The following is a 27424-nucleotide window of genomic DNA, read 5'->3' as shown; positions in this document are numbered from 1 at the left end:
ATTCAATATGGATAAAGTAGTAGTCAGTTTCTCTTCTACACATGAACTGGACGGCTGGGTAAATGGCAATGAGAGAGCTGAACTATTCATTATATACAGACTGTAGCTGTAGCGATAAAAATGTCCTGTCTAACACAAAATATAAGCAACTGCTGTGTGAGTCAGTTGTAGTGTAGTAGTTTTGAGTGTTAAGTCAGGATACCAGGAGACAGGGTTTGAATCCCTACTCCAGTGCTTCTCAACCTTGGGTCCCCAGATGTTTTTGGCCTACAACTCCCAGAAATCCCAGCCAGTTTACCAGCTGTTAGGATTTCTGGGAATTGTAGGCCAAAAACATCTGGGGACCCCAGGTTGAGAACCACTGCCCTACTCATCTATGAAAGCTTGCGGGTTAACACTGAGCAAGCCACACTCTCTCAACCTCAGAAGAACACAAGGGCAAAACCCCTCAGAATCAATTTTGCCAAAAGAAATATCAAAGAAGGATTATTCTAAAAAAAATATCTGAATGCACACAACAACAATACATCTGTTGCTGCGAATTTTTCACTTCTTATTTCAGTTTGTGATTTGAACTGAATTTATCTTCCTCCCTCTTATCTAATGGCTTTATATTCTTTTGGATTGAAATTTCCATACTGGAAATTGGTAACAGTTTTCATAGTGAAAACTCAATTGAGAAAAATCAGCTTGGGCTGATATGCCAGCTATGCCCCTTCATAGAGAATTGGAGGACCTAAAGATGGTAGGGTACATACTGGTAAACTCAAGGTCAGACTAATGGTTATTGTTCTGCCACATAAAATATGTCTCTTTGACATTTTTATAGCTGAAATATGTCATCTACAAAAAGTGTACAATCACATTTACACATTTTGTTACAGTCATTTAAGATCAACAAATACTTGAATATTTCACACTTAATTCCAAGAACCATGTGGTGATTTGGATAATTTAGAAGCAATCCTTTACTAGATAATGATACTAGAGAATAAGGAAGGGGATTTTGTAGGGTCTCAGGAGAGAGTTTGGGGAAGTGGCATGAAGAGATGTGTTAGTGAATGTCCTGGTAGTTCTCAGGATGTTAGAGAAAATGAATTATGTTCCCATGAGAATCTGCCAGAGTTTGCTCCTGAGAGAAATGTGGGGGAGTGTGAGGTTTCCTCTAGGTCAGGGAAGCTGCAGCTGCGCTGACTCTGTGAAATTCTCGTTTTTCCCAGTGGTTTCAAGATAAGCAGTGAAGAACCAGGTGTATGAGGAGTGATGTCATGGGAGGGAATTAAAGCTTTTAAGTGGGCTCCAAGCAGACCTCACTTTGTAAAAACAAAGGTGCATTCTAAGTGGGAACAAGTTTTATGGCCTTGCTTCAAGTTTCTAATTCTTGCGTCTTGTTCATGTTTGCTTGTTAAAATTTCAAGTTTCTAGATTTTAATTCCTGTTCATGTTTTCATGGTTTTGGTTTGTTTTCTTCTCGGTTTTGTTCTCAAGTTCTGGATATAACTTTGATCAAGTGTATGGAGTTTGCCTGGTTTCACTGTATTGACTCCAAGTGAAGTTCCAAGCTTTTTAATTCCTGTGGTTTGATTGAGGAAACTGATTGTCACCTATATGCAGCAACTTTGGAGCATCTGGATTTGTCTTTTGATCGTTCTTTTTTATTGTGCTTCTTATCTTTTATATTTTTATTAATAAACTTTACTTAGCAGATTCTCTGTCCCTGCGTGGTGTCTAGGTGAAAAAATGTCTCACAGCTGAGGTGTAACAGGGTCAATAAAAGTATTCCAGCAGCAGGGACACAGGTAGCTACATTCTGCACCTGTCACAATACAAATCACTTCTTGAAGACATAAAAAGCACTGGTCAACATAGTAATGTCTTCCATTTTCAGGAAGAAACTGCAGATGTAAACACCCCACCAGAAAACCTTCAACCTGAATTTCATAAAACAGATATTATTCCAAGAAATTCTTTCTAATCTGTTTAGACAGATGAGATTACTCTTAATATCACATATATAGTTCATCTCCTCCAAACATGTGGGAATTCCTACCAATATCCCAATTTTAAACTCATTTCCATCACATGATAGTAAATGTTTGCTTTAGCCATTATCACCTGAAAAATTGCAGAAATATTGTTTTTCAAGCTGTTTTGACAGATTTCACTAAAGAAGCAATCGGTTGCTTGAAACAGTACAACAGATTTTACTGTCCATCGTTTTCCTTTTCCAGGAAAACATTACACTAAGGAAACAGGATTTTCTTTTATTACAGTGTGATTGTTGCCAATGTCATAATTGTGACCTTATACAAAATATCATTCCACCAGAGGCAAAAGGAAGAGATAACAAGATCAATAACAGTGGTGAAGCTAAGACAAAATATAATTATCCTTGTTCTGAAACATTTAAATCTAATCCTAGATTAAGTTTGATAAAATGATATTTTTGCTTTATCACTGAAACATACCAATGATAATAATTTTGCTCAACAGAACTCTTTGGGGTGATGAGCAGTTTGTTTCGTATTTATTCTCAGGTCCACTAGAATCAATTTGCATTTCACATTGCAAATAAATTTACTGCACTGATGCCAAAGTTTTGATAACATTAGTACTGGAATTAACTGGCCTTTTCATATTAGCCTTACTGTCTAATGACTGACTTTTTGATAGTAGCCAGAGCAATATTTATAGTATGCAACTTGCTAATGCCTCATTAAAGGACGTGGTAGTTTCTACACTCCTCAATACTGAAGAAAGAAACAATGAAATTTCTGTTGAAGAAGTCAAGCCTTGATTCCGTGGCTATGAGGAGTTATCACTCAGATTCATGACTTTCTTGATGCGACTTCCTGGTCCCCATCCTAAACTTTAGACTTAGTCCCTAAGTCTGAAACAACTTAAAGTCACACAACAACAATTCTAATTAACTTGAGTATCTCATTAGCCAAAAGCAGGCCATTGAAATACTGGTAAGCTTGTGTTGGTTAAAACTGTCCTTCATTTTAAATGTTGTCGTGTTTTTTCATGGGCTTTTTCCTCACTACTAATAAGATATGTGCAGTACGCATATCAATTCGTTCATGTTTTTTTCAAAGTAGAGCCCGGCCCCCAAACAGTCTGATGTACTGTGAACTGTCCCTTTGTTTAAATAGTTTGAGGACCCCTGTTCTAGCCATACTTTGCATTTAATTTGCATTTAATTTGTGTGAAGTTGTTCCAGGGCACATTGCCAGAGATGAAGCCATCTTGTCATTTGAATCTATACTGTAACTGAAAAAAGGGATAATAAATTTCTGTGGCTTTGTTTAGTAATCCAGGTTTAAGAAAGCAGTAAATGTGCCCACTCACATAATATTAATATTTTTGCTACTTCTCGTTTGGTCTGTTTCCCTCTATAATAAAATACTTTTGCTTTTAATAAAAGCAATGAAATTGTCCTTTAAAGACAAAAAATAAGGCTATAATAAGAGCGTCTTTAAAAAATAAGATGTTAGCTTGATGGATATCAGAACTGAGTCCACGGTTAATTAAATATTGGTTTACATGCATTACACACTTTGTGGGAGAAAAGATTTCATATCTGAATAAAGCAAGATAAGGCTGCTTCATTTTTGTCAGAATTCTTTGCTACTTGATCAGTTCAATATTTTCAGAAACATGGTGGTTGCTACCAGACATTTTTCAAATACATGAAAAAAAATCTAGATAATTAGTTGACAGTCTAAGCACTCATAATCTGCATAGTAACTGTTAGACATGATCTTTTTATAGATCATTTATCCAAAAAATATTAAGAAATGAATGTACTGTACATTCCTTTTGCTTTGAAACACTTTACATTTTAATTTTGATGCTACAAACAACATAAATATCAGCCTCCTACGCTTTAGTCATACTAGTTTAAGAATAATATCCCAAATATAACTTTTTTTCAAAAGCAAGAGCCAATTAACATTTTGGCAGGACTTAGCCGAGTGTTAATGAAATTACTGGCTTGGGGAGACAAGCAAATTGAATTGATTTGTTCTGAATTCAGTCCACTGGCTAATTCTAGCAAGATTTCATTTTTCCAAAATAATGCACCTGAAAGAATACTGGTCAGGATCACCAAATATTCAGTTAAAAATGCCAGATCATTGGCAATAACAGTGTAGTTTCCTGGAAGTATTCTAGCAAAACTCAATATAAATCACAAGTAATAGAAAGTAGAATGAACTAAAAACTACTGCAATTGAAGCAATTGTGAAACTCAAACTAAGCAGTTCTATAATAAAATCTAGAGACTGAATAAGTGGAAGTATTTTAGGTTGCTAATAATTCTAGCTGCTTTGCCACGATTAAGTTGTCATTGGAGTAAGTCTCAAGAGGGTATTGAAAGAAAATAATGCAGCCACCAATCAGGCAATGCACATCAACGAATTTACCCCTAAATGGCTCCAATTAACCCTAAAACATTTAGTTTTGGGAAAATAATCCGGTTTGTAAACAAAACATTTTTTTTGAAAACAGGTAAAGATAAGGCAAAGTTCATCATCAATCTGTCTGCTCTTATACTGTGATTACTAATTACCACGACTGGTACCTCTGAACATGCAATAACAATATATAACCACTTTTTAAAACTATGTTCTGGAAAAGTGGGATCGAGACATTGGAAGAACAATGACACTAAAATTAGGAAAACGTAATCAGATGGCTAACAGCAATGGGCAAAGTTGTGAGTCATACTCTAACCAGCACTGTTGTGTCCTACTTCAGTTAAAAATTAGCTATATTCTGAAATCTCTTGTTAAAATTAATCGCAATTCATCATCTTGGTTTTTGTATTGAATCTTGCGTAATATGAAAAACAATTACAATTTATCACTTCCACATATAAATGTTGAACTAGACAATATTTTTCAGATGTATTAAGATCATATTTTAGTTCAGAAATTTGAAAAAATGAATATGGTCATTAGCAAAAATGCTATTAGACCTGTCTGTTATCTTAAATGCCAAAATAAACTTCATAACAGTAAAAAGAAATGCAAAAAAGCCAATCATTCTGGTATATTCCCTAATCATGAATTTCCTTGCTTTCATTAACTGTCCCTTCACATATGTAAAATTCTAGATATATATATACAACAATAAGGAAGAATATTAATTATTGTTAGCATTCTAGGTGTTATGAGGAAATTAAAATCAGAAGAGGCAGAAGCATCCTTTTCTTCATTCCAGCCTCCCTCCCTCTTGATCCCTCTCCATGAAGCCAAACATACCAGGAATAAAAACCACACAAAAATCAACAAACCCATGGTTCCTCAAAACACATAGCAATCTCCCAAAAGCAAACAAGAGCAAAGCAGACAGCAATTTCTCAAAGCGGACAAGAGCATGAGGCACAGAGGCTGCTTCCTTTAATTCCTAAAGCCCTGTAATTTCGCGCTAGTGCATTCTCTGCAGCTAGCCCTTAACTCAAAATGCTGCTCTTATGTCAAAATGAAACCAAGGCTAAGTGACAACTCTTAACTCAAAACACCCTTAAGTTGAGGTGCTCTTAAGTCAAGGTTTTTCTTTTAAAAGCAGCACACTGAAAAATCACAAACCCAATATTCTATAGCAAATGTCAATATAAAATTGGAGAACATTCTCCTTTTATTAATGTTGGTTTAGTTCCTTGGACTACACTGTATTCTATAAAATTTCTAAGCTCTCGTCATTAGCAAAGAGCTATCTAATTTGCAAAAGGATAGAAATGAGGAATGATGAGGCTTCCTTGAGATGTTTGGAAATACGAGCATATTGCCTTGCCATTGGAATGCCCTTCAGAAAGAAAAAAACCCACTCCTCTCTACTCATATCTCCACCAGAGGGGGAAAGATGTCACAATATGCATATTAGGCAAGTTCAGCGATTCCCCAACAAAATGAGTAATACCTATGTATTTATAAGGACTAGCCTTCATACTTTTAATGTCCACGAGTGGACTTTTTAACAAAATGCTCTATGTTAGGTAAAAAGATGAACTAAGGAAAGCCAAAGAAGTGGTGGTTAGCATTCCTCTGTGTCACAAGGAAATCAAAGGATAAAGATGTGCTGCAATCTCAGCAGCTTTTTGGATTAACTTCACATATAGGAGTGCCTTTTGGTTAGATTTATAAAATAAAGTATTTTTAGATTAAAACTCAACAATTTTTATTGTCATCCTTATTTCCATAGTGTTTACATTCAATCATTTTTCTTATTTAAGGATGTTTTATTTATGAAGAACTCTACCTTCTAATATCCTTCAATTCAGACTGCTTCACATGAAGAAGTTTTGTTGCTGACAAAAGGGATAAATCTACTTGTACATCCTATATAGAAAAGAAACATGATCTCTGTGTTGCAGAAACACATTTCTTCTATGACTTTAGCTGCCACCTGCCCTTACTATATCCTTGGGCAGTAAATTCCTCAAAATACTGTCAACTAAATGAACACATCAAAACAACACATAAGCGGTAACAACTATACAACTGATCTTGAGGTGCGAGTGTGGTGTGATGATCTGAACACTTGACTAGGACCCTGCAGGATAGTTTGACCCTCTGCTCAGCCGCAGAAACTCACTGACCTTGGCTCAGTCACATCCTCTCAGCCTCAGAGGAAGGCAAAGGCAAACGCCCCTGAGCAAATTTTGGCAAGAAAATCATGTTATAGCAATTTAAAAGTAGACAACAACATTCATTTGTATTTCAGTTAACAAGGTTGAGGATTTAATATATTTTGTTTTATGTCTAAGTTTGCTTGCAATATAATGCATTTGTAATAAAGCTATAGTTGATAAATTTATCATGTTATTGTCAAGTAACTGTTATTTATAAATGCTATTATACACATTCTTCTAAAATTTCTGTAATCCAAATATTTGGAAAATACAAATACATGCGCATCACAGACCCCAACCCTGTGTGTGTGTGCATAGGGATGCACACAACTATTTCATTCTTTAACTGCTTTATGAATAGTGCCGGAGATAAGTAGGTTCAAAATATTAGAGAAATTCAATTAAAAATCTGAAAAGTTATTTTCTTCAAATTCACATATTTTAGCACTTTTTACAAAAATATTTTCACCTCTGAAATCTCTTTGAACTATGCAAAACTTACCTTCTCCTAAGTGGAAAACTATAAACAAAAAATAAACATCCCTCACTCAATAACTACATTCGTCTCATATTTGTACATTTATACGTCACTATTTATTGAAAAAAGGGGGAACCAAAGTTGTAACTTACCTCTGAATGTGTAACATGTGACTCCTCCAGATTTACTCATTAGCATACAGCCAGACTAATCTGTTCTACCGAACATTCGTCAGCCATTTTGAGACTGCACTGTTTCAGCTGTACTGAAAGTGTGATTAAGATGGCTGCAGTGTGCTTTCAACATGAGCCAGTAATTGCATGGGAAAGTGTGAAGCACTTGCCATAAAGCACCTCCCTCTTTATGCAATAGTACAAACGCTGGGGCTATTAGTGCACAGGCTGCGACACACTGCAGATTCTCAGAGCACAAGTGCTACAGAGAAAACTTACCAGGCACAAAAGACTGCCTCTGTGAACCAGCCGGTAGCTCACGATATAACACTCCAATCCTGATCTGAATCCAAGCAGCTGCAAGTCCATGTCATGTTTTACTAACTACAGGAATGAAGCCAAACTTTACTGGCAAGCAGGGAATGCTACTCAGGAAGAGCCTTATTTGAGCTTCCCCCTCTCCAGCATTAGAAGAACATCCACTTTACACTATAAAATATTGAAAAAGTATTTCTCAATAACTGCTTTGAAGGGGGGGGGGGGAAGTACTTAGGTTTTCAATAACCAACTAACTGCAAACCTTTTCCTTGCATGCATTTTTACTACAAGATCCGTAGTAAGCTTCTGTTCACTTATGAGTTTGCAAAGGTGGAAAATTGCTATAGCATCCTTCAGTTTTGTGTAAGAACTTCTGCTAACAATTTGCATCAACATTTGACACATCAAGCTGAAAAAGGCAAAACGCATAAGAACAGAGCCAAGTAATCTGGTGGGAAAATTTCTTCTCTTCTCTGTCTTAACATAAATTACGTTAAAAGGTCTTTTAAGAATATACATTTTAGAGAAATTAAACATCCGCCATCTCAAAATAAACATTTTGGAATTATCTTGCTCATGTTGGATAACCATTCAAATAAAGTTTCCAAACCCAGGAATATGTAGATATTTTAACCAGATTCTTTTGACAGCATGTGTATTTTACTGCTTTGTACATGAAGACAAAACCATTCAGAGTAGTCGTTATTCCAGAACTTAGCAATTACTATATAAGTAACCAACAGATACTTAAACACTGTTTTTGCAACATCTGAAACATCTCGTATACACTGGCTTGCTAAACCCAGTCCTTACTATCACCACTGTTTTGTATAACAATTACAAATTTAATTTGTTACCAGCCTCTCCTCACAGCTCATGGTGGGGTACAACATAGTTAAAATACACAGAAAAAGCAAAGGACCATAAAATATTTTTAAAAAACAGAATAAAGATGAGTAAAACACTAATAACATGAAAATTTCAAATTCATAGTGTTAAAAAATGGACTGGCTACGCATGCCGGAAGAAATAGGTGTTTAATTCTGTTTTAAATTCTGATGGCTGAGTTCTGGCTGCCATGTTTTGAACTAACTGGGGTTTCCAAACTTGGTACAGAGGTAGCCCAGTTTATAGTATACAGAGATAGATAAGATGCTTTTGGTATAAAGTCCCCTAATATTTTCATGCCTGATGAATATTTGCATAAGGGACTTCATGACAAATGGTTCACATTGTTGCCATCACTATGAAACAATGAGTTACTACACACAAAGGACCCGCAGAATCCATGGCCTCACATTCCAGTAAACAGCTTCCGCAAAGACATCAGTGGCACTCCTGCCCAGCTCTTGATGAACAATTGCTATGCTGCTCCAGAAACTGCTCAAGGTGGAACCAGGCAGCTTGATGGGCTTGCTGCCACCTTCCATTTTTAATAGGGACTTGAGCATTTACATCTTTTGGAATTCAGGGCGCTCCTGGAAATGAATCTCCCTCCCTTTGTTAATACTGAGGGTCCATTATAACTACAAAGTATTACATGTTTTACATATTTTAAATATTTTATATACACTGTGTGTGTGTGTGTGTGTGTGTACACACACGTGGAGAAGGGAGGGAAAGAGATACACACAACCACAGAAGGAAGCACATAAGATGTGAACAGAATTACATTGCAATAACATAACAGAAAATAAGACATAATCTGTCTGTTAAGGTAATAAAACAGATGAAATATATGGTACTGTTTCATTATCTAGGCAGAGACCAAAGGGGGGCACTAGACAGAGAAGGATAGTGCATTTTATGGGGAGGGGGAGGTTGAAGAAGAAATACAATTTCTTCCATTTTCACTGGTTATTCCCCCTCCCCACTTCATAAATTAGGGTTGTTTCCAAGACGGCAACATGGGTGGAGGGAATAACAGGAAAACGGGGAAATCGTTTTTCTCCTTCACCCCCCCCCCCCCACCCCATAAAATGGGACTATCCTTCTCCATCCAGGGCCCCCTTTTAGCCTCTGCCCAGATAATGAAACAGTATCAAATATTAAATCTACAGATAGAATATTAAAACCAGTAATGTTTTGAAAAAAGAAATCCAAAACTAACCACAGAGCAATCACACTTATAAAACCTATTTAACAAAGCATGAGGAATTTCAGGTCTTTAGCCCTGTTTTCCCGTTAAAAGAGGGAAAAACCTAGAGATTGGAGATGGAGTGAGAATGGTGCCCAAGCCACGTTCACACCGCCCAGTTATGTCCTGCACTCAAATTTTCCATCCCTTTTGCATGGCCAGCCAGAACCAGCTCTAAAAATAAATACCTGGATGAGACAACTTTATGATCACACAAAGGAAAGAATTTAAACAGGATACAAATACCAAGTCACTGCACCACTGTATACTTTCCTCAAATTCCCCCTGCATCAATAAACATGGTACTGGAATACGCATTCTTGCAAACCAAACTCTTCCCAATACGTGGGCTTTTCATGGCCCAGGAAATGCACACTTTAGCACACAGAGATAAAGTATTTTGCCCAATTTGTCATCTGAATGATGATGAAAATTAATTTTAGAAACTATGAAATTGGTTGAAATTCTGTACGCCCAAAAAGCTTTCTAGAAAGGAAGGAGAAAAGAAGAATGGGAGAGTATTTCCTAGATGTTCTCTATGTTCAAACCCTATGTAGTGAGAAAGCTTGCTGAGCTACACTGCTTGCTTGCACACTGAAGAACTCATATCAGCACAAAACTGCAGGCACATGCCCATATAAGGCCATTCTAAAACAGACTGCTGACAATAAGTGGAGGAGGGAGCATCCACTCCCTCCAATCAGAAAGAAGCAATTCTTCACCTAAAGACTCAAGCTCAAGCTATGCCCTTTGTGGAAAAGAATAACAGTGCAGGGAAATGAAGTAGTATTTAAAGATATAGTCAGCAACTGGTATTTTTCATTATCTGCTACTAGCAATATGTAGCGTTGAGGTAAAAAAATACATATATGTAGATTAAGTTAACACTATTTTATTTTTCTGATTTAGACAATGTTTAGCTTCTGATCATATCCAATACTGAATGTTGATATTTGAATTATTAACAAGATAAATTTGTTATTTAAACGTTTGTGACTCAAATCACATTATTCTTGAACGCTTCCCTAAACTTTGTGATTTTAGTGGTTTAGATGAAATATTTACATATATGGATAGACTGAGTCTGCGATATCTAGACTACAGCAACAGGAATAGGGCACAAAATAATCTTTTTAAATCCTTGGTTTAGAACTGCGTGATAAAAATGGAACGCATGTCTAAAAACAGACAACTTGCTGCAACATGTAGACGTGTTCATACAAGAACATCTGTAACAATACACAATGTGACTAAACTAATTTCTCTGAATCAGATTTGAAGCAACTAGCATTGCTATCGGGCTGCCCAGAACAAAAAGACTGAGATAGAATCAAAAATGTCGATTAAATTACGGATCAAAGTTAACTATGCTAGCTTTAATTTTTTCTAAACATGGTAACTGATCAAAAACAAACGTAATTCTCCTCACTGGAAAGATTTTATAAGGCACACAAAATGGCTGCACTAACACAAAATGAAAGGCAGAACATTATGGCATGTTTTCTAAAACATGGCACATTTTAAAGTTGGGAAACCGTGTAGGTAATTACAAAGAAAAAAAATTAATTCACTAATAGTTGAAAAGCACATTCCCTTCCTTGCTACAGATGTATTTCAGATATATTTTGTGTAATGTGCAAAAATGAGCTAAAGGGAAATTAAGACAATCAGCATGGATAAATATGGAGCAAATGAGTGGAACTTAAACTGGCGATTAGGACATAAGGATTTAAATAACACCTGTTCCCTAATGTCAGCATGCACCAGGATGTAAATTGGACCTTTCCATATTGAGCACTAAGGCGGTCAGAAGGTCTAATGCATTCCACTGTTTTAGTAATACAGGCAAGACTAGATTATCCTTTGTGTGACATGAGGGTTAGTGACAGTAAAAAAAGTTATGTACTTTTTGTTCAGTAATCTTCACAAATATTACCAAGTTTAAAAATTAAAATTTTATGAAAAGTAATATTTTCCTCCTACTTACTTTTCAGTGAACTATGTTACTTGAAGCATGATTCAGCCCAGCCCACTTACATTGTAAGAGAAAGAGAAAAGACAAGCAATGATGTAAAATGAGACAAGGCAGAGAAAGGTTCCACAACCCTCCTCACCTCTACTTCATGAACCATTTACTGAAGACTAACAGATATTCCAAAACATACTTCATGTATGTTACTGTGTGTCAATCCTCAAATTTGAACAACACACTGAGTGATTTAAAGCCAGTGACTCCCTCAATATAATCAACCACACAGGAATACTATGCAGATTTAAAGTGATAATGTCATATATGTCTGAGCCCTTAGGAAAAGGGCAAAATACAAATATGATAAATTCATAGAACAACATACTGTCCAATAAAGGGATATTAATGTGAGCTCTGAAGAATATAAATTGTAGCATTCTGTGTTTGAAATTGGGTCAATCCCATCCCATCCCAATAGGCCTCCAGTACTTTCAATAAAGTAGCATGCAAACTGCTTTCAATATTTATTGTATCTTTTATCTAAATAACATTTTTTAAATAAATTATTACATTACTTCACAAAAATAATGTGCTAGGCTTTATTTATTAGCTGTTACTTGTTTTGAGTACCATAATATTGAAATTTTGTTTTTTGCTTCCTGCAGATTTTTTAAAAGTAAGCAGCACTTAATTTTTTAAAACTAACTATAATATTTCTAGGCTCTATAAACAAGGTTTTCAAAGTGACAAAACGGGGAATTGCTAAAATCACACACATTTTATTCCAATCAGTCCCCCCTTTCCACAACTGTGTGAGAGGTTAAACAAATACTAAGACCCAAGAACCTGCCTGAAAATGAAGAGAGAAAACAGCTACTTTGATATTAATATTCCCCTCCCCAAATATTCTAAGAGACCCAACTAATTCAGCTAAATATGGAATCCTCAATACAATTCTCAGTCATAATAGCCCTTGTGAAGATTTGTTTGTGTTCACAAACAATTTGCCATCTCCTCTCATTGTTTCACCTACATCCAAAAAAGGAAAAGGGGTTATTTCAGCCTTAGGGAAATCTATTTGTCCAAGGTGAGGCTAGCACTAGGAAAGCTGAGCAGAAACTAGTGTGAATAGACAATGTGTGCCCTCTGAAAACAGATCTTTTTAGGAAAGCAGAGACTGACATGATTCAGGGTAGACTGGGGAGAAATGCAAAGCAATTGGGAATTGCAAGTAAAAGCGATGCATGTCTGTATTTCTCCTACCACCCCCACACACATACTACTTCCTGACTCTGGTTCTGTATCCACCTCTTCCTACATGCTTGGTTCTCTTCCTTCCCCTTGTTTATTGTCTTTCGATCTGGTGTTTTTGTTATATTTTACTCCTTACTCCTCTTTCTCTGGGTATAAGTCAGTGTGCATCCTGGGAAAGAGAGGCGGATGAGGCAATAAGGCTTGAGAGAATATTTGTTTTTTTATGAAATAAGTATTCCACTCAAGTAAAAGTCTGGATTTAAGAGTGGCTTAGTGTTGCAGGGCTCAGATCCTAATGCTCACATATTCGATATCTGTGGGTGAGCACTACTTGCTACATCGGTTATCAGACATGTTTTATGAATGTAGTATTTTGTAACAGGCCGCATCTATTCTGCCAGCCATTTTGTGATGGGCACCCACTACAGTCTGAAAAATTCAAACATGCTCATTGGTTCAAAACAGTTTAGGTAGGTATACAGTTGTAATTAACTAGACAGTCTCTACTATGTCCTGTGTGCTGTAAACCGTAGTTATAAAAATAAATTCAAAGATGTAGCTAAGCCTCTTGGTCATCAATTTCCTCACCAGTGTCAAGGAAAGAATGGCAGAAGGTAAAAAGCCCTCCCACTTAGTTCAACTAACTAGACAGAAAAGAACAAACCCTGATAACCAATAATAACCTGAGAAATTTAGGTATGTATTTTATTAATTTAGTTTTAGTTTTAATTTAATTTCTTGTAGTTTATTCTTTAGTTTTATTGTAAATCACCTTAAGTTCTTAGCAAGGAGACAGACAATTCAAATACACATAATAAATATGAATAAAGTAAAATGAATATGAAGAGGGTCTGTGTAACTGCACTTGAGTTCTAACGAAATATGCACAACAAATACTGTCTATACAGCCTGAATGTAGATCCCAAAACAGTGATGGCCAGTAAAGCATTACCATAGCATTAAATACAGGTCATGTAAATAGTATCTTCCAATAAATAAGAAGCTAAAGTAAAATGCATTTGGAAGAGGAAACCCAATAAAGTAAGACATAGTATCATAATGCTGAATGTGAACAGGAACTCGAGAACCTCTTAAATGTTTGAGCATGAATATGTTTCCGCCACCTGAGCTTGCAGCAATGCAGGTGGGATTGAGAGAAGGGCCTCTCCTGAGGATCTCAGGGCCTGGGCAAGTTCGTAGAGGGAGCTGCAATTCAGTCATGTCGTCTGGATATGTTCTGAAGAGTCTGCTACCAGCAACACTGCTACTGGTAGGATACCCTAACACAGGCAGGTTTTTCCTGTGCAGCCAGACTAAATGTGTCAAAGGGCTACTGGGCAACAGCAATAATGGATAGTGACACTGGTAAAGGATCTTTGAGAGACAACATCAGTGGCACTTTAGATAATTCTATGAAGAAAGAAGAACTGTTAAATCACTTCTGGATATATCTTTAATGTTGTAGTTCAGATACAAATAAAACTTTTCAAAAGGTTAAATAGAAGTGAGAACCAAAAGTAGATGGTGACAGATGTGGGGAAGTATCCTGAAGACAACTGTTTAATTGCTTTTGCAGTGATAGAGTATCAATAAAAACAGACAACAAAAACAAAGGTAGAGCATACCTCTTCCACAAGATCCACCAATAAAAAGGAAATGTAAACCAAGAATGAGGGTGCTATATAAATAAATAATGAACCGGGGGCAGAGTGGCATAGAATCAGAGTTAGAAGAGATCAGAAGGACCATCCAGTCCAGAAGGAGATTCTACCAAACTCCAAGACACCATATTTCACTGTCAAACAGCTTTTATAGTCAGGAAGTTCTCCTTAATATTTAGATCAAATATCTTTTCTTGCAGTTTGAATCCACTGCTCCTGGTCCTAGACTCTACAAGGCTGCATCATATTCACTATGACATCCTTTCAAGTACAGGGTTAGTCAAAATGCATAGGCCAATAAGCCATTCAATTGAATGGCTTATTGGCCTATGCATTTTGACTAACCCTGTATTTAAATATGACTATCAAAATAAAATGAAATATCTTTAAGAATATTATAAATAAGATGAAGGAATAGACAAAGTCCTTCAAAGAATATTTTGATGATGAACTCAGAGTTTTACAAGAAAATGAATTAACTATTATTATTAACAAAATGAATTAGCTATTGTTCTTTGGATGTATCAAGACACATGGTCCATTAAAAAAAGATGATGTTTGATAAACTGAAAGTAGTACGAAATGAGAACGATTGCATTACATATGGATTAATTCAATCAAGGAAGCCACATTTCTGAATGTACATATCCTGAGTTAGACTTCTATTTATATCTCATGTTTTCCACAGCATGGTACCCTAAGCAGCTCATTTGCAGGGTTGCCATAAGTTGAGACTGATTTGATGGGCATTAACATCAATTTCTGTAAACCTGAGGTTTTTTCTCCAAACCTGCCAATACCTCCTCCTTGTGCATAGATGTGTGCCTTTTTCTTCAGAAAAAGACTGGAATTTTAACCACTGAGCTTATTTTTATGTATATGAGAATTATGATGAAGTAGCTCATACCTAAACTTTTCAGTCATCATAGATTGAGGACTTGCTTTAAACTATGATGAAATCATAATTACTTGGGCTCTGAATACTATAGCCTGAGATCAAGTGAAGATGATTTGATGTACACGTGAGCATTACATAATGGCTTTCTAATACACATCCCCTCTTATTTCTTATCTTTTTTATTACATGACACACAGAATTCCTCAGCTTATATGAGTTGTATGGTTAATAATATCAGCTAAGCCATGACAATTTTAATAAATTAAAATTATAATAACTAAAGTTCACTAGAGTTCACACTATGAAGCATCTTAGAAAATGTAATCAATAACAAGGAAAGTTCATGTTCCTCAAAAAAGATTCCCACGTTTTCAGATATTCTCCAGACTATCCCTCATCAACCAACTTACTCTGTATACAAGAGTAATTCTGGAGGTGGAAGGAACTGGTAGCAACTGTAAATAATAATAAAGAATGGAGTACCTACATGTTAAGAAAGGATACTGATAATAAATATACGGTCTCCCTTTAGTTTTCCAAAAGGTCAAACAGACACCTACAGAAGAAGTTCAAATTTCATTACTATTATGGAATACCTAGATCAAAAGTCCCACCTATCCATCTGAAGATAATCAGCTTCATTTTCCTTTATTTCAACTAGAAAGCAATCCTCACTGTATTTTCACCTTGAAATTAAGAATATTTCATAATTTCAAAATGAATTGATTGAAACGTATAGTCCTTGTTCTGATGGGACACACTGTAAAAGTACATTATTCAAAAATGAGAACAGAGCACGCTCTCCTGCTCTGTAGAAAGTGGAAACAATTGAGTTTGACGTCAAATTTTCATAGCTCAATGCTATGAAATTTTGGGATTTGTAGAAGTTTTAGCCTTCTCATGCAAAATACTGCTGGTACTTTACCAAACTAAATTCCATTATACCCTCACATTGAGTCATGGCAGTTAAAGTAGTGATAAAATGAATTAATTCTACAGTGCAGACGCACTCTGAGCAAGCTTGTACATATTACTACACCCACTAACAAGTCCAAACTACCTCACAAAATCGTTGTAAATAATATGTGGAAATATATCATGTTTGCTGCTTTAAAATTTTTGAGGGACAGGAAATATATATATACAGTATATATGGAAAATATACTTTATGCATAAGAGAAAACTACAGGTCCTTATTTTTGGATTATGTATCGCAGTCAAAGAATACAATGCTTTTATATACTCTTCCCCATTAAACCTCTCTCAATATAGGTAAATATATAGAGGCCTTACACTGAACAAAAAAATCGTATCTTCTTGCATTTATACAATTAAAAGTGAACTACTATAATAAGTTGAGTTAGTTAGCAATGTACAGTTTGTAGTTATAGCAGAACTTAAAATTATTTTTTTTAGTTTCCACAGATATAAACAATAGCCAAGATGTCAATGGTAAGCTTGCTGCTTCCTCCTATAGCGCTCAAGCACACTTTCTCTGGAGGGCTAGCCCCCCCCCCCCCCAGGAGATATGGAGCACCATAACAGATAGTCCTTTTCCCTTCAAATAAAGCTATCAAAATATTCTGTTAAAAAAAAAAAATATTCTGTTAAATCTTGATCACAAGACGTATGACCTTTCTCCACACAGAAACAGTGTAAGTTATGCCACTTGCTCTATATACACATTCACTACCGACTTTATGAACAAGGAAGAGGTATATATACACTTCCTGTTTCCATGCAACTCTCTTCCTATAGCTTAATCAAGGGACCAAAGAGAGCTTGTTCTAGTTATGAAAAGTACAACCAAAACTCCACTATTCTCCTAACAACTTTCTTCATGTGTACTGAGGTATAAGAAAGATTGCTATATCATACCATATGGTGGAATTCCTTCCACAAATAGCTAATGTCCTGCTTGCACAATAAAGGACTAAATTCACATTTTAATCATTTCATAAGAACTACCTCTTAAAAACTTAGCCTACTGAATTCTATAGAAAGTCACCTCAACATTATCCAACTTTTCCTCTGTAAATTTACTGCTGTAATTATGTTGTGAAAACACAGATTGTTACAAAAAATAAAATGTAGTGCATGTAAAAAATGTACAAAAAGTCAGCCAAAAATGTAAACTTATTCAGTACTACAAAAAAAAAGGAGGAGGGGGGGTTGGGTTCTTTCTGATCAAATGTAAGTCATGAGTTAACGTAACTATATAACCTGGGTTAAAATGCTAATCTGCAATATAAGAAAAATGTGAAATGTCTAATAAAATTTTCAGATTGCAGAACATTTTTGTTAATACAATTCTGCAGGAAGTATCTCAATACAATTTGATTATGCATAACACTATCCAGTTTTGAAAGAATTCTGCAATTATCAATCCAAGGCAGATTTCCTTCCTCTGCACATTTATCTGCCTGCTAATTACCAGCCCTTGTGTAAATTTCAAGTTTTTCTTTCTTTTTAAAGCATTTTCAAAAGCAAGCCAATCTACATTTTCCCCTCCCTTGCGCTTTAACATGGCATTTCTGGCTAGAATGTTAATGTGGTATTTTTTCTCGCTCCTAATGAATCCATACATATTTGCATGGGCATCTTGGATCAACATATTAATAGTTGGATGAGACCTCACAGGTCATCACATCCAGCCTCTTTTTAAAAGCCTCCAAAAAAGGGGCCTCCACAGCTAGTTGTTATACCCTACGTCATTGGTTCTCCACCTGTGGGTCTCCAGATGTTTTGGCCTTCAACTCCCAGAAATCCTAACAGCTGGTAAACTGGCTGGGATTTCTGGGACTTGTAGGCCAAAACACCTGGGGATCCACAGGTTGAGAACCATGGCCCTACATGATAGTGTGCATTATCTGGGCGGAGGCCACCAGGGGGAGATAGATGGATAGTTCATTTTATCGGGGTGGAGGGCGAGTTGAAGGAGGAAAACCATTCCCCCTTTTTTCCTATTATTTCCCCCACCCATGTCCCCTTTGTGACAACAACACTTGTTTATGAAATGGGAATGGGGGGGGGAGCAGGAATAACTAGCAAAAAATGGGGTAAACTGTTTTCCTCCTTCAACCCACCCTCCACCCTGTAAATAGGATTATCCTTCTCACTCTGCCACCCCCTGGTGACCTCCACCCAGACAATGGAACAGTATTTGCAATAAGAATCAGTATTTTGTAATCTTTTGGGGTCAAGGACTCAACTGAGAACCTAATGAAAATGCAGAGATCAGAAAGTGAGCCCAAAATAAATTATCAAAATAAGAAAAGCATGTTTGCATCTGTGTCACGGAATCCCTGAAGCCCACACATGTGCCCATGATACACATTGCATTAGAGATTTATGCAGATCCCCCAAAAAAAAGAAAACATGTGTGTAAGATGGCAGTAATGTAGTTCATATCTCAATCAACCAGAATAAAAAGGTAGAAAGTGCTGAAGGCAGATTACACGATTAGAGATTGGGGGGGGGGGGGTTAAAGAGAGAACTCTCTCTCTAATTAGAGCAGGAGTCCTCACACTAAGACCCGAGGGCCGGATACAGCCCTCCAAGGTCATTTACCTGGCACTTGCTCAGGGTCAAACTAAGTCTGAAATGGCTTTAAAGAACACAACAACAACAACAACAACAACAGTCCTATCTCATCAGCCAAAAGCAGGTTCGCACTTCCCATTGAAATACTAATACGCTTATATTTGTTAAAATTGTTCTTCTTTTTAATTATTGTATTGTTTTAAAGTGTTTCTTACACTACAAATAAGAAATGTGCAGTGTGCATAGGAATTCATTCGTTTTGTTTTTTTCAAATTATAATCCGGGCCTCCAACAGTTTGAGGGACTGTGACCTGGCCCTCGGTTTAAAAAGTTTGTGGACCCCTGAATTAGAGGATAGTGGTAATGTGCGAGATCTGATTTTGGTCATCTCAGTCAACCAAAATAAAAGGGAAGTTTTCATTCTATATAAATTTCCTGACATTAAGTCTAGTCATGTCCAACTCTGAGGGGTGGTGCTCATCTCCACAGACACCTCCAAGGTCATATGGCCGGCATGAGGGCATGGTGCTCCGTTACCTTACGACTGAAGCGGTACCTACTGGTCTACTCATGCTGGCATGTTTTCGAACTGCTAGTTTGGCAGAAGCTGGGGTTAACATCAGAAGCTCACCCCTCTCCTCGGATTTGAACCACCAACCTTTCGGTCAGCAGCTCAGCGGTTTAACCTGATGTGCCACCAGGGGGCGTTCATTGTATATTGTAGGAAAATACAATGGCTGAGGAAATGGATGGTTTCCTACGAGTTATGATTTGATACATTTTACATTAAATTTCACCCACAGCATGTTAGAAAAGCAGATTTATCCCAGTAATCCCATGGAGCCCCTGGTGGCGCAGTGGGTTAAACCCCTGAGCCAGCAGGACTGAAGAAGGACAGGTCGCAGGTTTGAATCCAGGGAGAGGCGGATGAGCTCCCTCTACCAGCTCCAGATCCTCATGTGGGAACATGAGAGAAGCCTCCCACAAGGTTGATAAAAACATCAAATCATCCAGGCGTCCCCTGGGCAACGTCCTTGCAGACGGCCAATTCTCTCACACCAGGAATCACTCCTGACACGACAAAAAAAAATCCCAGTAATTACTCCCACCCCTTTACTTTAAAAACATAATAATTAATTTGAAATAAATACAAATTGCATAAGTTTATAATTCTATAAAATCCTTTGCCAGTTTGGTGATCTGGGAGAATTGTTGGTATGCACAGCAACCTCACCAAAAATCCGTAAATATTGAACCACTAAGAAATGAAAGCAGGATAAATAAATATAATAGGAGTGCTTGTAACAGCCAGATTCAGCCCTTCTATCAATCCCACTTGATTTAGAGTTCAGCTTGCTGGGCTTCCATGCGTCCAAAGGCTGGCGAGGTCCGTCCTCGACTCGACGGCTCCTCGTGGCCAAAAATGGCGCCTTTCCCCGCGCAACCAAGACCGGAAACGCACTGCGCATGCCCGAGCGCGAAGGCGGCGGGGGAGGGGGCAGCGAGGGGGAGCGAGCCGCCCGGAAGGAACTGCCCTCCGCGGGGAGGTTGCCTTCCTCGCAGGACCCACGCAGGGAAGGCTTCCCAGAGCGAGGGAAAGGCCTGCTCCTGTGGGGCAGGGCCTCAGCAATCTCAGCGTACTCGTCATGTTTCAAAAGGCGACCTACAACCCGACCTGGACCCGAAACTTCCTCCCTCCTGCCCCTTTCTCCCCCTCCGAGGCTCTGAGCACTACCTGGGTTTCTGAGTTCCTCCCCGCCGCCAGAGCGCTGCCCGCGAGCTCTCCCGTCCGCCTCCGCTTCCGCCTCTGCTGCTGCTGCTGCCTCTGCCGCCGGTTCAAAAAAAAAAAAAAGAGGACACCAGGCGCGCACAGCCAACAGCACGCGCTGGGCCGTTATGCAAATGAGGGCCGATCTCTCCTCCCACTCGCTTTGGCCACGCCTCCTTCGGAAAAGCGAGCGGGGGGAGAGCGGCCGGCAGAGAGGGGTTTGATGCGCGAGCTGCTTTCCCCCCACTGGCCAATCCGCAGATCAGCCATGCGACGGTTATGCAAATGAGCCGCAATTATTTAGCATACTGGTCGCCTTGGCTCCTCCCCCTCCTCCTCGCGGATTAGGGAGATCACTGGGCGCCTGAGAGGAGCGTTGGAGGTCGTCCTGGCGCCTCGTCCTTTCTGCCTTGGAGGGAAGGGCAGGGCTGCTCCTGCTTATAAAGCGCGGAGAGAGGCCTCTTCGGGTGTCTCCTCCCCCTGGCTTTGAGGAGGCGCTGCTTCAAAGAGGAGCAGTGTGGTTGTTGTTAAGGGGCTGAGGGAAATTCTGGCTTGGAGAGAGATCCTCTGCTGGATTGAGTCGCTAGTCCTCAGCAGCACTTGGCAGTTTCAGTTTTCAGAGAACAAATAATAATAATAATTTGAAAAGAAACAACTGGAAAAGCTGACACAATATGATGTATAGATCCTCTGGTGGATTGAGTCGCTAGTCCTCAGCAGTACTTGGCAGTTTCAATTTTCAGAGATCTAATAATAATAATAATTTGAAGAGAAACAACTGGGAAAGCTGACACAATATGATTTTTTTAAAGTTTTAATTTGTACTATGATATTATGGATACTGTTTTGTTGGAAACCGCCTTGAGTCGCCGATAGGCTGAGAAAGGCGGTATACAAATACAGTAATTAATAAATAAATATGAGGTTTTAAAGATCAAACTGCAAAAACTCTGGCACAAACCAGTAAAGGTGGTCCCAGCGGTAATCGGCACACTGGGTGCAGTGCCTAAAGACCTTGGCCTGCACTTAAACACAATTGGCACCGACATAATTACCATCTGCCAGCTGCAGAAGGCCACCTTACTGGGATCTGCACGCATTATTCGCCAATACATCACACAATCCTAGACACTTGGGAAGTGTCTGACGTGTGATCCAATGCAACAGTCAGCAGAGTGATCTTGTCTGCTGTGGATTCATCTTGTTGTGTTTCTAATAATAATAATAATAACTTTATTTATACCCCGCAAAATCTCCCGAAGGACTCGATGTGGCTTACAAAGGTCAAGGCTGCCGACAAACAACAACATACAATACACAATAAACTCATAAGCAAATAATAAAACATCAAGCAAAACAGTAAAACAATGACACCGTGACGCAATTAAAACCAAAAGCTGGGCCAATAATAATAATAATAGTAAATTGATGTCGCCATACCAGGTGACAGTCACATTGAGGAAAAACAACAGGAAACACTCAGCCGTTATCAAGATCTCAAAATCGAACTACAAAGGCTCTGGCATAAACCAGTACAGGTGGTCCCAGTGGTCATCGGCACACTAGGTGCCGTGTCCAAAGATCTCAGCCGACATTTGGAAACAATAAACTCTTCTCAGCAGAAGCTCTCCCTCTTCGGTTTAAGGAGTATATATACACCAATTGTCTTTGTAGTAGAACAAGGACTTTATACATTTATTTATATAATATTTATAATATTATAATGTAATGCAATATAATAATAATAATAATAATAATAATATGGTATTATAATTATATATTTATATTACATGTAATATTACTAATAATATTACAATATAATGGTTTAGCACAATATAGTAATATTTAATACTGATATTGTACTATGCTAATAATATATCTTGTATGTATCTATATCTTGTAAGCCGCTCTGAGTCCCCTTTGGGGTGAGAAGGGCAGCATATAAATGTCGTAAATAAATTAATAATTAATAAATAATAAACATTGACAAAATCACTATCTGTCAGCTGCAAAAGGCCACCTTACTGGGATCTGCACGCATTATTCGCTGATACATCACACAGTCCTAGACAGTTGGGAAGTGTCTAATGTGTGATCCAATACAACAGCCAACAGATTCATCTTGTCTGCTGTGGACTCATCTTGTTGTGCTAATAATAATAATAATAATAATAATAATAATAATTTGATGTTGCCATACTGGTGACAGTCGCATTGAGGAAAAACAACAGGAAAAACTCAACCGTTATCAAGACCTCAAAATCGAACTACAAAGGCTCTGGCATAAACCAGTACATGTGGTCCCAGTGGTCATCGGCACACTGGGTGCTGTGCCGAAAGCTCTCAGCCGGCATTTGGAAACAATAAACATTGACAAAATCACTATCTGTCAACTGCAAAAGACCACCTTACTTGGATCTGCACACATCATTCAAAAATACATCACACAGTCCGAGATACTTGGAATATGTTCAACTTGGAATTTTGTGATACGAAATCCAGCATATATATCTTGTTTGCTGTGACACACTGTGCTTTTGTGTCAGTAAAATAATAATAACAACAACAACTCTGGCACAAGCCAGTCAAGGTGGTCCGAGTGGTGATCGGCTCACTGGGTGCAGTGCCTAAACACTTTGGCCTGCACTTAAACACAATTGGCGCTGACAAAATTAGCATCTGTCAGCTGCAAAAGGCTACCCTATTCAGATCTACACGCATTATTCATCTACATCACACAGTCCTAAACACTTGGGAAGTGTCCGTGTGATCCAATACAACAGCCATCATAGTGATCTTGTTTGCTGTGTACTAATCTTGTACTCTGGTTTCTCTTCAGATCGTATAATCTTGTGTTTCAAATAATAATAATAATAATAATAATAATAATAATAAGTAAAGGACATTGATATCCTGTAGTGATGTGGGATTCTCAAATTATTTTATGAATGAATATAAATATGTGTGGGGAAGTCATAGGGAGGAGGGAGCAGGCTTGTTTTCTACTGCCTTGGAGAACTTCCTGAGAGCTGTTCAGCAGTGGAACTCTCTGCCCCGAAATGTGGTGGAGGCTCCTTCTATAGAGGCTTTTAAACAGAGGCTGGATGGCCATCTGTCAGGGATGCTTTGAATACAATTTCCTGTTTCTTGGCAGGGGGTTGGACTAGATGGCCTACGAGGTCTCTTCCAACTCTATGATCCTCAGTAATATATAGTATTTTAGGTAAATTAACAGCTTTTTACGCTGTTCTCCCCTGGGTTTGTGATAATAGATAAGTCTAATTTTTAACAAGAAAAATAATTCTCATACTTGTGCAGCCATGACATCTCTACTCAAAAGTAACTCCAGCTGAGAAAGTGGAGATGCCACGGCGGCTTTACCAATGTACTTTAATTATTTTCTACTAAGAAGAAACTTCAGTTGAATCAAATATAACTTCCAGGTAAAGTGGATGAAGCATTGCATTTTTGTATAGGAGTTAATCCTCCAGCAAGGGGGTCATTTCCACTGAGGGCCACAACAGCCCAGATTGGATTACTGCAATGCACTCTACGTGGGGCTGCCCTTGAAGACAGCTTGGAAATTTCAGTTGGTTGAATGGGCGGTAGCCAGGCTACTAACTGGAGCGACTTACAGGGAGTGGTCAACCCCACTGTTTAAGAAGCTCCATTGGCTGCAATTCATCTTCCGGTCCCAATCCAAGGTGCAGGTTCTTACCTACAAAGCCCTGAACGGTTTGGGACCCGCCTACATGTGTGACCGCATTTCTATTTACGAACCCATGCGATCTCTTCGTTCATCTGGTGAGGCCCTGCTCTCGCTCCTGCCCCCTTCGCAGCCGTGATTGGTGGGGATGAGGGAGAGGGCCTTCTCTATGGTGACCCCCCCAACTCTGGAACTCTCTACCTAAAGATATCAGACAAGCCTCCACTTTGGCAGTCTTTAGGAGGAGCTTGAAAACGTGGCTGTTCCAGTATGCCTTCCCTGAATGAAGGAAATAAGGCCAGATATGACCAATTTCCTTCTATATGTCCTCTGAAGCACTTTATCCATTGGATTGAACCCCCATATCACTCTTTAAAACCCCCATGCCTAGACATATGTCTTTTCTTTCCCTTTTTTGAAGAGGGTGATGATGGTGGCATCCTTGAAATCTGCTGGGATTTTCTCGGTCACCCACACTTTTTCTATGAGCCAGTGGAGTTGTTGTGACAGCTCAGGTCCTCCCTCTTTAAAGATTTAAGCAGGGATCCCATCAGGTCTACTGGCTTTGTTATTTTTTTGTGGGCTGATGGCATTGCTGACTTCTTCCAAACTAGGCAGTGCTGCAAGCTCATCCCTGGTTTGTTTTTGCGGGATTTGTGAGAGAACCTCTTCGGCCACATTGGAGCTGCGGTTCAGAAGGCTTTGGTAGTGGTAGTGCGGAAACTATCGAGGTATCTCCCTCCTAACCTCAGCTGGGAAAATCCTCGCAAGAATCCTTGCAAACCGCCTTCTACCCCTCTCAGAAGACACCCTCCCAGAATCCCAGAATGGCTTCCGTCCCTCCAGAGGAACATTGGACATGATCTTCACTGCACGACAGCTCCAAGAAAAATGCAGGGAACAAAATCAACCTCTGTACATGGCATTCATTGACCTTGCAAAGGCATTCGACACAGTGAATCGCAGCACTCTCTGGACCATCCTCCAAAAAATCAGGTGCCCTAACAAATTTGTGAACATCCTGCGGCTCCTCCATGTTGACATGATGGCAACAGTCCTGGACAGCAGTGGCTCCCAAAGTGACCCATTTAAGGTGGAATCAGGTGTCAAACAGGGATGTGTTATTGCCCCAACTTTATTCTCCATCTTCATTGCTATGATACTTCACCTTGTTGATGGGGAACTTCCCACCAGAGTGGAAATAATCTATTGGACAAATGGCAAGCTGTTTAACCTCAGCAGACTGAAAGCTAAAACCAAGGTTACAACAACATCTGTTATAGAACTCCAGTATGCGGATGACCATGTCATCTGTGCGCATTCAGAAGAAGATCTACAAGCCACTCTAAACACCTTTGCAGAAGCATTCGAGAAGCTTGACCTGTCATTGAACATCGAGAAAACCAAATTGCTGTTCCAGCAGTCACCAGCCAACCCCTCTCCAATGCCAGAGATACAGCTTAATGGTGTAACATTAGAAAATGTTGACAATTTCTGCTACCTTGGCAGCTACCTCTCTACCAAAGTTAACATCGACACCGAAATACAACACCGCCTGAGCTCTGTGAGCGCAGCATTTTTCCGAATGAAGCAGAGAGTGTTTGAGGACCAGGACATCCGTAGGGAGACCAAGGTGCTTGTTTATAAAGCTATTGTCCTCCCAATCCTGCTATATGCCTGCGAAATGTGGACTATCTACAGACGTCACATGCAACTCCTGGAACGATTCCATCAGCGCTGGCTCCGGAAAATCCTGCAAATCTCTTGGGAAGACAGGTGGACAAACGTCAGCGTGCTGGAAGAAACAAAGACCACCAGCATTGAAGCAATGGTCCTCCACCATCAACTCCACTGGACTGGTCATGTTGTCCGGATGCCCAACCACCGTCTACCAAAGCAGTTGCTCTACTCTGAACACAAGAATGGAAAACGGAATGTTGGTGGACAGGAAAAGAGATTTAAAGATGGGTTCAAAGCCAACCTTTAAAACTCTGGCATAGACACTGAGAACTGGGAAGCCCTGGCCCTTGAGCACTCTAGCTGGAGGTCAGCTGTGACCAGCAGTGCTGCAGAATTTGAAGAGGCACGAATAGAGGGTGAAAGAGAGAAATGTGCCAAGAGGAAGGCACGTCAAGCCAACCCCAACCAGGACCGCCTTCCACCTGGAAACCAATGCCCTCACTGCAGAAGAAGATGTGTCATCGAGGGCAGTGGAGGCCCCCGCCTTCAAGTTGGTCTGACCCGCAGCGGAGAGTTCTGCAGTTCCTAGAAGCCACAATTGGGACAAACTGATGAAATGTGCCCCAACAGACAGCTCAACAGGGACTGCACTCAGCCTCTATGCCTTTCTATCACTTTCCCCCAAGCCCTAACATTGTAACTATTCCCCTAATAAAGATACTTGAAATTGCAACTTTTTAACTTTCTAGCTTGATACTTTGTGTCACTTCTTGCCTGAACTAACTAAATGCATGAATTCAACCTTTTCCAGGCCGCAGGGGACTGCGAGCCTGCCCGTAATGCCTTCCTGGCGTTCCGGGGACGCTGGATCCGCGCTGCATGAAACCGCGGATACGGATTTTTTCCTTTCAGATCTCCGTATCCACAAAATGGCAGATCGGCTCCATTTTAATGTCTTATTTTTCTGTACTAAATTCTAAACCTGTCTGCCATCTCGCTTTTCTTATTTTGGACCCCTATGCTCAGGAAATAACCTCTCAAGTTTTGAGAATATATTTTATTAGAAACAGCTGATTGTCAAATATGCCGGTTCCATGGCTGCTGCTTTATTGCTCCTCGTTGCCTCCCGCCTCTGCCAAGCTCTGGACCCGGGGACTTGATGCGGTTCCCCCAAGGGACTTCGGGAAGAGCCTGGCCAAGGG

General features: G+C 39.0%; 1 protein-coding gene across 4 annotated transcripts in view; it reads right to left on the bottom strand.

Moving 5' to 3' along the window:
- Positions 1–21053, bottom strand: part of ATF7IP (activating transcription factor 7 interacting protein) — a 94508-nt gene extending 73455 nt beyond the window's left edge. For 2 of the 4 annotated variants that reach the window (XM_060777183.2, XM_060777189.2), the window contains exon 1: positions 7268–7561. In XM_060777183.2, coding sequence (XP_060633166.2) covers positions 7268–7284 — 17 coding nt within the window. In that variant the 5' untranslated portion in view covers positions 7285–7561. The other 2 variants (XM_060777185.2, XM_060777188.2) reach the window with 2 other exon arrangements.
- Positions 21054–27424: the final 6371 nt, after the last annotated feature.

Source organism: Anolis sagrei, chromosome 5 (genome assembly GCF_037176765.1).
Source record: "Anolis sagrei isolate rAnoSag1 chromosome 5, rAnoSag1.mat, whole genome shotgun sequence".
NCBI classification, from domain to species: Eukaryota; Metazoa; Chordata; class Lepidosauria; order Squamata; family Dactyloidae; genus Anolis; species Anolis sagrei.
This window is presented reverse-complemented; position numbering and strand designations above follow the sequence as displayed.